We start from the raw sequence: 15,451 nt of genomic DNA on the forward strand, positions 1-15,451 counted from the left end.
CAAAGTAGAAATACTTTCAACTAGAATAAAATAATTAAACAGAAACACTATGGTTTGATTTTCACAGCAACAAACCAAAAATACAATACCCAAGTGCCCCTCTGTCCTGCTATCTGACTGATCAAGTCCTTAATTGTCTACTTAATCCTCTCCTCCTTGAAACAATAGAATAGAATGGAATAAATATTTATTGTGCTATTGTGTGCCAGGCCAGGAACCTTACACATATTTTTGTATTTCATTATAACCACATTAAATTGGAAATGTCTAAAGTTATACACTTGTTAGAAAGACAAATCTGATATTCCAGTCCAGGTCTAACAGCAAGACCTTTGTTCATAACCACTATACCTTGCTGAAAGGATGATGACCAGATCACTGTATCCCTGGAACTAAGCCAACCTTCCAGGAATTATTTGAATTTTCATGGCTCAATGAGAATGAGAAGAACAATGCTGTTTGGTCACAAGAGGTGCCAATTATCCAGCTCTGCAAGTATACTATCATGGCTAGAGAACTCCCTATGAGATTCCACTACCATGCACTTTGTGACAAATACCATTAACTGTATCACCTTATAGGGAAGTGAATGCCTACAAAAGTTTTGTAAAATACATGCAAGGGTACTTGACAGAAGCCCTACTCTTTGGTATCATAGGAGCATTTTGGCAGAAAATACTTACTTAATTTGGTGTTCACTTCCTTGCATATGGGACCGGAACATTTCTAAAGATGTAAAGGTAATATTACAAATATGGCAAACGTAGGTCCTCATACTAAATGCTGAAAAAAGAGAGAGTCAAATTTAAGGAGGTCAATATGGACAGGAATTTACTAGAGATCATCTACAGAACTTTCCCAATTTAAAGATAAGGCCCAGAGAGGTCAAATGACTTTGTCAAAGTCAAAGAGCAGGTCAGGAATAGAGCTAACCTCTCAGAGCCCATGTTTCTTAATTTAAAGCCCAGAATTCTTCACACTACACTACACTACACTACACTACACCACACTGCTTCTTTAGCCTTGGCCTCTTTCTTGAGACTACTATCTGCCTGCCTATTGTTTCTACATGGAAGTGCAGTAGACACTTCAAATTTAGTATGCCCAATTAACCTTTGCCTCTTAATCCCTTAATCAACCTCTTTTTTCTTGCCCCTAATTCTCTTGCCATCCAACAAAACCCTGAAATGTTCCAAAAGATTAAACAAAAGCAAAGTTTTACTCTCTTATGTGAAATCACTGTAGTGCATTAGTTTACCAAAAGTAATTCCCACAGACAGATATTAGAAAGGAGAGAGGTTCAGTGAGCCCCACTCTCAGTATAAAAGCTGAAAGAAAAATTCTAAAACAACTACTAGTTACTACTTCAAAAGAGTCAAAAACTATAGAATAGGTATGCCAGCTATTTCTCTGTTCTGCTTCTTAGGTAGAGCTGAAAGCAGAGGATAAATTAATCTTTATTTTCTTAACCTCATCATCCTTCCAATTTCTCTTTGGCCAGAAGTAGAAAATTAATAAATTTCATAAGCCAAATATAAAATAATCCCACACTAAAGAAGAGGCAATAAATTGGTGGATGCAGTAATTTTAAGATGAAGCAAGGTCATCTTTTAAGTCAAACAGCAACTTAATCATTCAAATGATGCTAAATTAATCAAGGATATTGGTCTTGTCCAAGCAAATATTATTCATAGAAACAGAAGACTATTGTTAATGAGAAAGAAAGATGCAACTTTGAATAACATGAGGACTCTGCTTACTACTGACATAACTCTAGTGGGCCAAGGAGAGCTCAGCAGGTTATGCCAAAGACTGAATGAATGATTCCTTGTAACTATCCTCTCTCCCAGTGGTCTGATTTCATGCTAATCAAGTCTATTTCTGATTATAATTCGGCTTCTCATATTCTTTGATACCAAAAAAGGAATACCCTGGATGATATATCCAGGTTTTAAAAGCCCTAGGAACTGAAAAAAGATATTATCCTCTCCTACCATAAATCAATACCAGAATGACAATGTATTAACTTAAATTACAATGTTTCCCAGACTCCAGAATTACTTGAAGTATTATTTAAAATATAGATCCTTAAGGAGCACATGCTCACTTGGTTGAGCATCCGACTTCGGCTCAGGTCATGATCTCATAGTTCATGAGTTCTAGCCCCACGTTGGGCTCTGTGCTGACAGCTCGGAGCCTGGAGCCTGCTTCAGATTCTGTGTCTCCCTCTCTCTCTGCCCTTCCCCCACTTGTCCTCTGTCATTCTATCTCTCTCAAAAATAAATAAACATTAAAAAATTAAAATATAGATCCCTAAGCCTCTCCCTGTAAAACATGATCCTCTGTCTCTGGGACAGGGAATTCATGTTTTAACAATACTCCAGGTAATTATTCTTAGAGAATGTGTGGGGAATACACTAAGAGAATACCTTTCTAGTTCCTTGATTATTTATTGGCGTTTTCTAAGTTTGTGGTCTCGTCAGTCCCTGATTTGAGGCTGGTCAACCCTGAAGATTTTGGACTTCCTGCAAAGCTAAGGACTAAATCCAGGAGTCGGCATGTTCACAACAATCCTTTCAAAAAAATTATCAATACCCTTATTTAACAACTGTGGAAATTAAAGCTCAGATTTGCTTGGCCAACACCATACATTTTGAGAATACCCAAGTTATGCAAGATAAGCAGGAATCCTGGTTTCATCTGCGTTAATGGTGCTCAATGTTAGCTACACATTAGAACCATGTGGAAAACTTTAAAAATATTAATGTTACAGCTCCACATTGGACCATTTAAATCAGAATCTCCAGGAGCAGAACCAGGCTTTCTTACTTTTTGAAAGTGTTTTACAATAGCCAAATTATGGAAAGAGCCTAAATGTCCATCAACTGATGAATGGATAAAGAAATTGTGGTTTATATACACAATGGAGTACTACGTGGCAATGAGAAAGAATGAAATATGGCCCTTTGTAGCAACATGGATGGAAATGGAGAATGTTAGGCTAAGTGAAATAAGCCATACAAAGAAAGACAGATACCATATGGTTTCACTCTTATGTGGATCCTGAAAAACTTAACAGAAACCCATGGGGGAGGGGAAGGAAAAAAAAAGAGGTTAGAGTGGGAGAGAGCCAAAGCATAAGAGACTCTTAAAAACTGAGAACAAACTGAGGGTTGATGGGGGGTAGGAGGGAGGGGAGGGTGGGTGATGGGTATTGAGGAGGGCACCTTTTGGGATGAGCATTGGGTGTTGTATGGAAACCAATTTGACAATAAATTTCATATATTAAAAACAACAACAACAACAAAAGTAAATAAAATAGAAAATGTTTTAGATGGTTTTTCTATACAACTGTTGTTGAGCACCACTCCCCTAAATTATCAAGCTGATGATCTTCATTATGATTATAAACTCAGATTATATTTTAGGGGTTTTACCTATTTGTTTAGTGCTTATAAAGAATATAGTATACATAATGTTCTCCTCAGTTTCTCCTTTGCTTCTTCACAGATTATATCAGGAGACTATAATATACATAATAGAGGGGTTTAGAGAAGCTTCAGGTCACTTATAAAAGATACAGAGGCAGTTCTGGAACTGTAGTCTGATTACTATTACCTTAGCCTTTGTCTTTTTCATACACTGATATTCTTGTTGTTTCCTAGATACAGACATCTCATAAAATAATATATTCAAAAAATATATCTCAAAAAAATAATACATAAAAATATATACTAAATGGTATAAACCTTTTCTGTGAAGATATGAAGCCTATTTATTGGCTCCAAGATCAGAATTCCTGGTCTAATTCTCTGAAACCTGACTCCCCTGTTTCTTTTTCTTTTCCTCTTTTAAATTGAAGTGGAATTAATATATAGTGCCATATCAGTTTCAGACAACAATATAATGATTAAACAATTCTATACATTACTTAGTGCTCATCAAGATAAGTGTACTCTAAATCCTACTTATCCACTGTATTTCTTATACTTTCTATTCTCCTATCTGAGTCTGCTCCTTGGCCCTGTCCAGCTTTATTGCCTTCAGCTCTGCTAGGACTCCTTGTTTCTGACTTTACCCAGAAACTCAAGCTTCTCTGTATCTCATACCATTCAGAATCTTCCATAACCTAACACTTGTGGGGCCCACTTTTCTCCTAATCACAGTCCTATCTCATAACTCCCCAGACTAAGATCTTTGTTTTCAAAGAATAGATTGGGGGAAATTCATGTCTTTATAGTCTAATGTTGTGGTTCTCAATCTTGGCTCTATAGCCCAATTACTTGGGGAGTTAAAAAACATAAAACAAAACACTAATGTATAGGTTCTAGGGATTCTAATTTATTTGAGGGATGGCTTGAGCATTGAGATTTCTAAAAGCTCCCTGCATGATTCTAACATGTAGTCAAGGTGAGAACCATTGGTCTAATAGCTTAAATGAAAAGTAATCAATTGAGAGTTGCATGTAAGCAAAAATGCAACTCAATGTGGGATTTAGTTTATGAGGAAAAATTGAAAATGTCCAATTTACCTGTTTTAAAATTATGACAGGAGAACAAAACATTTAAGAAAAAGTAACATTTGTTTAGAACTTATTCTGTGATGTGTACTGCACATACTGTTTCATTTCATCCTTTGTCAATCCTGTGAAGTAGCCCTATTTTCATTTTACACCTGAGGAATCTGAGATACAATTGGGTAAATGACTTCAAACATATCTCCTTCTAAGGATAAACAAATCTATGTTTATCCTTCTATGTGACACTGCCTCTCAATTAACAGTTAGCAAATATTGAGAAAAAATATATACTCATTACCATATAAAGCACTGAGATGGATACTGCAGAATAAAATATAATCTTTTGTCTTAAGGAGGCTAATTCAGTTAAGGAGCTATAATTAATGCAATTGTCAATGAACAGTGAAATCTGTGAGAAATCACAGGAAGGGGAGAATGTCAGAGGGATGAATGTCAAGGGGAGAATAGCTAGAGTAGTGAGGGAAGTTATGATGGATCTTGGAGGACAAGAAGAATTTGAATCATAAGGAAGGTAGAAAAGGGCATTCCAGGGGATGAAAACAGTATCGGATATGGCAGAGATAGAAATGAGTATGATGTGTTGATTTCAAATAATCTGTTCAACAAACACTGAGGGCCTATGTGGCACCAACCATCATACTAGATTCTAGGTGTACAAGATGGATAAAATGGGCAGGTTTCTCACAAACTCAAGTGAGAAACAGATATTTAAATAAAGGATTTCATTCTAATTAGGTAAAAGGTAAGAAGTATGCTTAAGGGGTATGGAAGCTCAAAGAAGTAGAGGCACTTAAGCACAGTGTGGTAGTCTGGAGAAGGCTATTGGAAGAGATGATGCCTTAGTTAAACGTGGAAGGATGAAAATTAGTTAACTTGATGAAAAGAGTTGAGAAGATTATTGTGCGTAGAGGGACTAGCATGAAAGAAGCATATAAGTGCTTATAGCTTCTTAAAATTTGGAATTGTTGTAGAATAAAATAGAACAGGACAAGATGGAGAGGCAAAAGTGTGTCAGGTCAGAGAGATGTATATGTTATGCTAAGGAGCCTAGACTTTTTATCCTGTGTATTGTGAAAACGTGAAATGCTTTAAGTAGTAAGTGACATAGTCAGCTGTGTGTTTTAGACAAATCTCTCCTCTAGCTGCAATATGGAGGATAAATTTGAGAGGAACAAACCTTAAAGCAAGGAGACCACATTTATGTAAATATACTAGGCCAGGCAAGAGATAAGGAAGGCATGGGCTAGAATACATGGAACAGGGAGATTGGTGAAATATACCATTAAAATTGGCATAACTTAGTGACTGATTGAATGTGGGATATAAGTTTACCTGAAGGGTGTGAGAAGGGGAAATGTAGAAGAGTGGAAGAGAGTCTTGGAGAGTGGGGCAGGTTTTAATACCATTGCTGAGAGGAGAGTGAAGAGGAAGGTAAAGGATTAACTAGGACTTCAAGTCCATAGAGGTTGGATTCCAAGACTTTCAAGGTACCCAATCTGTAGCTTTACATAATTTTCCATAGCATCACCCAGTACTCTGAATATAAAAGTAGAAAAGGTGGACTGTGGAACTGATCTAGGGTTGAATTCTTGCTACTAGGGAGAGAATAACAATGAGGTATAAGTAAAGCCTTCCCAAAGGTTGTTACAGAATTGGGAGTGTGAAATGATGGTAGTGAAAACGTAATGGAAGGGTACAGGAAGGAAAAATAGTTCTAATAAGACTTGATAAGACTTGCTGATGGACAGGATGTAGCAAAATTCAGTAGACAAAGATGCCCTCAAAGATTCAAATGTAGGTGACTAATAAGTAGCAGTACTACTGGTAAAGGCCGGAATCTTGGGAAATTAAAGTTGGTTTTAGAGAAGATTATTAATTCCATTTTAGATATGTTGAGGTACAGGTGAAGGTGAGACATCTAAGTGCAATAATGAGGCTACAAATTAGTAAAATAAACAAAACAAATACAATAAGTAAAAAATGCATACATACTTTAGTTCCATATCGTTATGGTAGCCATCCCTGTGCTAATAAGATCTGGACTGGATGAGGGACATGAGGAAAGCAGTGAGAATGATGAAAAAAGACAGAGATTAGGTATAGTATGAACACATACAAAGTGGATGGAAAATAAGGCAGAGACAGAAAGAAGGGCGAAATGGGTGATAAGTGAAATAATTAAGGTGTCACATGTCAAGTTGTTTTTGTCTTACCGCTTGATTGCTTATAATATGGGTTTCTGTTCTGTTCTTTGAAATTCTCACTAGCTAATTTAAATTTTTCAGCCAGTTTTTAAATCCTCAAATATTTACTCTTCTTAAAATGGAATAGTCAAAGTAGTAAGGAAAATTTGTTCTATTATGCTAGTGGTCAGCACTCCCTCCCTGGCCAGATGAAAATTTCACCAAAATCTTTCTTCTCTTATACTAATAACCTTGAAATTTGAGAGTGCTAACATGACCCTCCCTTTAGAAGTGACCAGAGTACACACACTTCTCATAACTGACTCAGTTCCAATTTTACCTAATTCCAGCCATTAAATTAGAAGGTACTTATTTCAGATATCATCACCCCAGCAATAGGAAAAATACTGTAACAAGTAAAAGTTTGGCATTTCTCCAAACATCTACTACTTTCTGAAGCCCTACCACTTCTATTTCTACACTTGTCTAAGACAACATTCTTCAAAATCCTAGATAGAAACACAGATCTCTATGTAACTTTTTGGGATATGTTGAATCATATTAATTAGGAAACTTAAATACTATAAGCATAGGGTTAGCACTCAACATATCAAAATTAATAGTGCATGGATTCATATATTAAACTAATCTCTACTGAGGTAGGCCTAATCTGTGCCAGTTTCTATCTTTAACACTTGAAATACAGACAAGTTAGATGAAGTCCTTACCCTCAAAGACCTTACATTCTAGTGGGGGATAAAGACACATACAGAGAAAATTAGACACACAGGCTAAGGAAGCACAGAAGATAAGTCTTGAAGGAAGTGAAAAGGCTTCCAGGGAAGTAGCATGTTAATGAATGAGTAGGAATTGAAGAGAAGATGTTTCAGACAAAATGGTAGCATGAACAATGGCAGAGAGATGACAAATAGGGTAATAGTTTCTGGAAACCAAAAGGAGTTTGCAGGTTCTGACCTAACACAGATCATGGCAGGAAGTAGGAGGGGATACGCCTGGAGAAGGCAGGAAGGAACAAGATGGCAAGGAGCTATGAAGCTTAGATTTTTATCCTCAGAAAATAGAGAAACAATCGAGGGTTTTAAAGTGAGGAATGGCATGGAAAGATGTGCACTTTAGGTGAAACACTGTAGTGGTTAAATTAAGGGTAGATTTGGGGAGACAAAACTGATGGCAGGGAGAGTAGTTAGGAGGTTGTGGCAATGTTCTAGAACAATGCTTCTCAAAATTTATTGTGAGTACAAATGACCTAGAGATCTTGTCAAAATGCAGTTTCTGATTCAGTAGGTCTTCAGTGAGGACTGAGATTCTTTTTCTAACACGCTCACAAATGATGCTAATGATGCTGGTCACAAACCACACTTTGAGTAGCAAAGCTCTAGGAGAGATGTTGAGGGCCTGATCTAGTGTGGAAAAAGCAGGGCTCGAGATAAGGGAACTGGTAAAACAGTCATAGCTCTGTGTTTCATTAGATAAAGAAGTGAAGAAGGTAATGTTGGGGGAGTCACAGTCAACTACAGGTTTCTACTTTGAACGAATGGAATTGAAATGGTTATGAAGTATCCAGGTAAAGCAGTAGCTGCCAGTTGGATATGAGTCCAAAGCTTGACAGAAAGGTCATAAGCATACAGATAAGATGAAATCAGGGTAACAGATCAGATCATATTTGTATAGTGAGGGCAAAATGGAGCCACAGGAACACCCACATTTAGGTAATGAATTAAAAAAAGAGCCCCCAAAGAAAACAGAAAAGAAACAGAAACACACAAGAAGAGCAGAGCTTTAGGAGTTACATATGACAAAGATTAGGGCTTTAAGGAGGGAGTAATAAATATTTTCACATGAAGCAAAAAGGTCTAGTAAGGAAAGAACTGAAAAAGAACAGTGAGTGGAAGAAGAGAAGTGGGTGGAAGAGAGAATATGAAACGCGAATAAAATACACTAGTAGTGAGAAAGTGCCTGTGGGGGAAAAACGAAAAAAAAAATATGGTTAGAAGAGCAAGTGGATTCCTTCAGTCAGGATCAGAATCTTTATTGTGCCTGAATTCTTGCCACTCTTTCTAGTTCCTTTGTTAATACTCTCTCCTTCCCACTTCTACAAATCTAAATCATACACTTCCTCTACGAACATTTTCTGAACCATGATGTTTTACTCCCCTGGTTACCAAAAATATTTACACAAAAATTCATGCCTGTAGCCTCTTACAATGAAGTATCATTAACGTAACTAGTTTACACACTTGCTCCTTCAGGGAAAATGGTATACCCTCATTTGTATTCCCAAGAATAAGTAGCCTAGTACCTTAGAGACACTTAAACCATACTTAGTGACTAAATAATATAACTACAGCATCACTAATTAAAAATACTTCCTTATGTACCTACGACATAACATGAGACCATGGGAATACCTGTACTCGATTCTATAATTAATGAAGGTCATCTAAACTTTTCTGAGTCTCATTTTCTAGAAACCAACAGATGGACCCTGAAGTCCTTACTCATCTAAGATTCTATAATCCCATGAGTACTATCAACCTACTACTCAATATGAGTAAAATAATATATACATTAAGACAATATGTTTCATAAAATATACATTTTCTATGAAAGAGTTTTGGTATATTTTTACTGTTTACCATTTGCATCTGATTTTGCTGGAAGAGGTTTCTCTCTTATCTTGTCTACAAACTTCTTCCTAGCTTCATTTCTTTTGTGTTTTTTCCCAACATAATGTTGTTGGGCCATTAATGGACTATTAAAGGAAGCAGGACAGAGCTTGCAATACTTGTTTGGATTATTCAAATCCAAAGCACTGCTGGAAGAGGAAGGCATAGTCTTGTCTTTAATCCCACCTGGAGGAAGCTTGACAGCAAGAGGCTTCAGAAAAGTTGATTCTGCAGAAGTAGTAATAGGCACACCTGCTGAAATAGTTGTAATGAGAAGTGATCAACATGTATTCAGCTATCAGATCTGCATTCATTATAAAGTATTAGGGAAATTCAGAATTCTTTGAAAACTTGCTATCTTTGGACTTTTTCCTCACAGGGCTGTTGGATAAAGGTACTCAGGTTAAAAAGAATTTCCTTCTGTGAAAACAAAAATTTGGATGCAAGTCTGGCACCAAGTTTCTCCAACAAAGGTACAGGAAGGAAGAATATTCAGCATTAGCTTTTAGCTTATTACATTAATTTGAAAAATAAACGAAAGCATGAGAGTTTAGGATGATTCTTGAAATTAGTGAGGGTAAAACAGAGGGTGCCAACTTCTAAGTTGGTGCCTTTCCTGAGTAGCACAGTAAGCCTATTCAGTCCAGATTTGTGGTTTTTGTATCAAAATAAAATTTATACAGTTATTTAAGGCTATACAATAATGTTTCCACAATTACAGTTATTTCAGAGCTCTTATATTTCATAACCTCTCTGAGCTCAATTTGATGAATTGTGGGGACTGAAAATAAGACTTTACACGATACTTTCTATTGTAGGACATACTGATTCCAACCCTCTTTGGACCGACAGGAAGAAAAACAAATATACAAAAATTAGAGAGACTAGAATAAGTTTAAAAATAATTCTGATTTAATTTGTTAAGATAAAAGTATGTTTTAATGCTGTATGAGGCCTTCAATATGAGTTTGAAATTAACGTTGTTAAATTTTCCATGCTATGCATGCCTTATTCCTAAAGTGTTGAAGCTAGTGTGAATGCGGTAACTTATTTATTGCAGAAGATTAATCATCTCATTTTTTGTTCTCATTTTTTGTTCAAAACACAAGTTTGATTGTTCCAGGGTATACTCTTCCACTTTAGGCCAGAAGTGAGATCTTTGTGATAGATTTCTCATGCGCTGGTGACTCAACATCACTGGAAGGAGGAAAGAGGCAATGTTTTATAGTTCTCTGTATCTTTGGGATCTAGCATAAAATAAGTGCTCATTACTGATTGATAATGTTGGTGGTACTTTTTCTTTATATTCAGAGGAAAAAAGCAGTGAACTATCAAGGTTGAAGGAGAGTCCATAACATATGTATTTCTTTTGCTTATAGTTATAGTCAGAAAATGCTACACCATAACTATATTATGATGAAGACACTGGTCTGAACATGTGAGAGAATGCTTTAGAAAGTACTAAAGAAAAAAACTGTGATAGGTGGCAAGGGGAAGAAGTAAGAAGGAGCTAAGATTTTGTGATTTTATTAGAACCTGGACAGCTCAGGCTGCTTTTTATTGTTTCTTTACAGCAGCATAGCAAATAACTTGTTTTCATTTGTATTTAATAAACTGAAAAGGAAAGGTCATAACATTTCTTAAAATTCATCTAGCAATTACAATCTCCATATTAAATGACAAAGACACAGAAAGAGATTACTGGGCAGAAGAACAAGAATCCAGTTATTGCTCCAGAGTGAAAGTCTCTCTAATTAAAAAATGGGTAGCAGGTTGGAAAAAAAATGACAGGGAGACCCTGTATGGAAGCTAAAGAGGTGAATATAACCTTACCCAACTCTGGCTGAAATCCTGATGGAGATACCTGATCATGCTCCTCCATTAATTGCTTCAGTTTTTTAGCATGGACTTTTCCCACATAGTGAGACTGAGCAACAACTGGAGAGCTAAATATCATGTTGCAGAGATCACAAAATTTGTTTCTGTCCACTACATTACTCCTATGCACCTGAAATAAGCACAATGTTGAAATAAGCACAATCTTGTTAGAATGATTTGATAACTCAAAGTTTAGAATTATGACATCAATATAGGCCACTTACCTTAAATTTCTTAACACCCATCTTCATTTTCTTACCAGGCACTTCGTTTTGTTCCCCATGAATTTGAGAATAAAACCTAACATTTTGAGCATGTTTCTCACTCTGAAAAAAGATATAATATGGCTTTGTACATTCAATGACAGAGGCAGCCCAAATTTACACCTCTCTGAATTTCAGGATGGCATTTGTGAGTTGTAATGTATGTGGTGTGTACCAAGTTTATGAAAGAGCTTCACATGCTTTTTCAAATCTCTAAATCTCAGTTAAAATGAAAATAATACTATAATTTAGAGGTCAATAACTTTATGTTCTTGTTTTTAACAGGCTCCTGGTTGCTTCTCAGTATCAAATTTCTTCTGCTTACTTACACATATTGGGCAACATACCCAGATAAAAGACTGCATGTTTCAGCTTCCCTTTCAGCAAAATGTAACCATATGACTAGATTCTGGCCAAAAAGATATAATCTGAACTGTTCGGTGGAACTTCTGAGAAACCTCCTTAACAGGCTGGGAGATGAGCCCCTCTTCCAGCCTTCTTCCCTCCTGTTTCTGGAATTAAGATGGAAAGGTCAGAGTTCGAACAGTCATCTGGGACTATGGGGGATCTTGAGGACAAAAGCTAGCTCATCAAAACAAAAAGACAGAAAATACCTAGGTCCCTGATGATGTCATGGAACTGTCATATCAGCTTTGCACTGGATACCTCTCAAATTCTTTTATGTGAAGATTTTAACCCTTCAAGGTTAATTAAGCATATTAGAGATTAGAAAAATCTCTAAAAATGTGTAACAAAATATATAAGAATAACAAAAGTATTGGTGTTGTGGTAGAAGGGAAACTAATATTCCTGAGCACATGCTGTGAGACAATCACTATCTACAGAATTTTAAATTATGAAATATATCCATCTTATAGAAAAGCACAGGAAATAATATAGCTGAAGCCCATACCCACCACATATGTAGTTCTACTTCCTCATGCCCACAATCTCTTCCTCCTTCACTCTCTCCCCATTAGTAACCACTGTCTTAGAGTTGATCTATATCATTTTATCTCATGCTTTTCCTCTTTTACCACATATGCATGTACCCATAAATGGTATTATATACTATCATCATTTAAAATTTTTATGAAAATAGAACCATTATATTCATATCCTTTTCAACTTGCTTTTTATAACTCTCTATTATATTTTTAAGATTTACCCATATTGGTACAGATACTTCTCATTCATTTCTGCTACATGCTGCATAATATTCTACTCTATATGTTACCCATTTAGTCATATATTGAAGGCAGTTATATTTGTTTATTTGGCTATTACAAGCATTTCTCCATTGAATACATGTAAACACATCTTTTAATATATATGTCAAAGGCTTTCTTTAAAGTAGATACCTAGAAGTAGAATTCTCTTGACTTACAAGATTTGAGGATTTTCAACTATAATATGTATTATAAAATTTGCCCCCAAAGATGTTGCAGCAGCCCACAACTCCAAATGCAGTGAATTTAAAGGTTTCTGTCTTTGTATATTCTCCTGAAGTGTTACGTGCTATTAGATTTTAATTTTTGACATGATGATTTTGATAAAACAGCTCATCACTTTAACTTACATTTCCTGTATGATCACTAGTGAAGCTGAGTATCTCTTCTATAGCCTGTTCATATTACTTTCCCATTTTTCTACTGGGTTGTTTCTTGTTCTAACTGATATATAGTCCTTTATATATTCTAGACACTAATATTTTGTTACCTACATGGGCTATAAATACCACTCAATATGTGATTTGTCTTTTACCTTTATGATTTTTTTCATATAAATTTTCCTGACTACATCTTTATTTTAAAGCTATAGCAATGAGGCAAAACTCTTGTACAGAAAGGCAAACAAAGCAATACAATAACACAGAATAATAGCCACAAAACAAACATATATATGAAATTTAGAATATGAAAGAAGTGTCACTACAAATCAATGGGGCAAGAATGGACTGTGAAATCAACAGTGCTGAGACACCTGGCTTTCTGTATGGAAAAAATGTCATCAACACCCTCCTCCACATGCAAAAATCAATCCTAGATGGATTAACACTTTAACATATTAAATAAAACTTTTAAAGGTATTAGAAGAAAATAGAGGGAAGTATCTATATGACAAAAGTGCAAGAAATGGTTGCTTAAACAAATAAGTATATACAAAAAGGGAAATATTAATAACTGCAACATCATTACAATTCAAAACTTCTTTGTCAAAGGTTAATTGGCCATATAATTGTAGATTTATTTCTGGGTTTTCTATTCTGTTCCATTGATCTATGTGTCCATTTTTGTGCCAGTACCATACTGTTCTTTTTTAATGTTTATTTATTTATTGTGAGAGAGAGATAGAGAGCAGGGGAGGGGCAAAGAGAGAGGGAGATGGAGAATCCCAAGCAGGCTCTACAGCTGTCAGCGCAGAACCTGATGTGGGGCTCAAACTCATGAACTGTGAGATCATGACCTGAGCCAAAACCCAGAGTCAGAGACCTAACCGACTGAGCCACCCAGGCGCCCCAGTACCATACTGTTTTGATCACTAAAGCTTTGTAACATAACTTGAAGTCCAGAATAGTGATGATACCTCCAGCTTTGCTTTTCTTTTTCAAGTTTGCTTTCACTACTCCAGGTATCTTGTGGTTCCATATAAATTTTAGGACTGTTTGTTCTAGTTCTGTGAAAAATGTTTTTGGTATTTTGATAAGGATTGCATTAAATGTGTAGATGGATTTGGGGAGTATAGACATTTAACAATATTTGTTCTTCCAATCCATGAACATGGAATGTCTTTCCATTTCTTTGTGTCCTCTTCATTTCAGCAGTGTTTTATAGTTTTCAAAGTACAAGTCTTTACCCATTTTGGTTAGATTAATTTCTAGGTATCTTACTGGTTTTTGTGTAATTATAAATGAATTTATTCCTTAAATTCTCTTTCTGCTGTTTCATTATTGGTGTATAGAAATGTAACAGATTTTGGGGCGCCTGGGTGGCTCAGTTAAGCATCTGACTTCAGCTCAGGTCATGATCTCATGGTTCGTGGGTTTGAGCCCCGCACTGGGCTCTGTGTTGACAGCTCAGAGCCTGGAGCCTATTTCTGATTCTGTCTCTCTCTCTCTCTGCACCTCCCCCGCACACACTCTCTCTCTCAAAAATAAGTAAACATTAAAAAATTTAAAAAAGTAACAGATTTCTGAATATTGATTATGTATCCTGTGACTTTACTGAATTTGTTTATCAGTTACAGCAGTTTTTTTAGGTGGAGTCCTTTGGGAAAACTGGACAGCAATATGCAAATGAAACTGGACCACTTTCTTACATGACACACAAAAATAAATTCAAAATGGATTAAACACCTAAATATGAGACCTGAAACCATAAAAATCCTAGAGGAGGACATAGGCAGTAACCTCTTTGATATGGGCTGTAGCTACTTCTTTCTAGATATGTCTCCTGAGGCAAGGTAAACAAGAGCAAAAATAAACAATTGGAAATTCATCAAAACAGAAATCTTCTGCACAGCAAAGGAAACAATCAACAAAACTAAAAGGCAACCTGCAGAATGGGAGAAGATATTTGCAAATAAAATATCTGATAAATGGTTTGTAACCTAAATATATTAAGAACTTATCAAATTCAACACCCCAAAATGAATAATTCAATTAAAAAATGGGCAGAGGAGGGGTGCCTCGGTGGCCTGGTGGGTTAAGCATCTGACTTCGGATCAGGTCGTGATCTCACAGTTTGTGAGTTTGAGCCCCATGTTGGATTCTGTGCTGACAGCTCAGACCCTGGAGCTTGCTTTGGATTCTGTGTCTCCTTCTTTGCCCGTCCCCCCCCCCCTCTCAAAAATAAATATTAAAACTTTTCCTTTAAAAATAGGCAGAGGACATGAATAGAA

The 15,451-nt window shown here is 36.0% G+C and overlaps 1 protein-coding gene across 8 annotated transcripts in view; it reads right to left on the reverse strand.

The window, feature by feature from the left end:
* Nucleotides 1–15,451, reverse strand: part of ZMAT1 (zinc finger matrin-type 1) — a 44,670-nt gene that overhangs the window by 3,029 nt on the left and 26,190 nt on the right. For 2 of the 8 annotated variants that reach the window (XM_006943875.4, XM_019824084.3), the window contains 4 exons: nt 11,513–11,614; nt 11,244–11,418; nt 9,381–9,665; nt 684–783 (listed from right to left, as the gene is read on the reverse strand). In XM_006943875.4, coding sequence (XP_006943937.2) covers nt 684–783; nt 9,381–9,665; nt 11,244–11,418; nt 11,513–11,614 — 662 coding nt within the window. Of the gene's footprint in view, nt 1–683; nt 784–6,532; nt 8,575–9,380; nt 9,666–11,243; nt 11,419–11,512; nt 11,615–15,451 lie in introns of those variants that run through there. The other 6 variants (XM_019824087.3, XM_045050848.1, XM_019824085.3 and 3 more) reach the window with 5 other exon arrangements.

Source organism: Felis catus, chromosome X (assembly GCF_018350175.1).
Source record: "Felis catus isolate Fca126 chromosome X, F.catus_Fca126_mat1.0, whole genome shotgun sequence".
Taxonomy (NCBI): Eukaryota; Metazoa; Chordata; class Mammalia; order Carnivora; family Felidae; genus Felis; species Felis catus.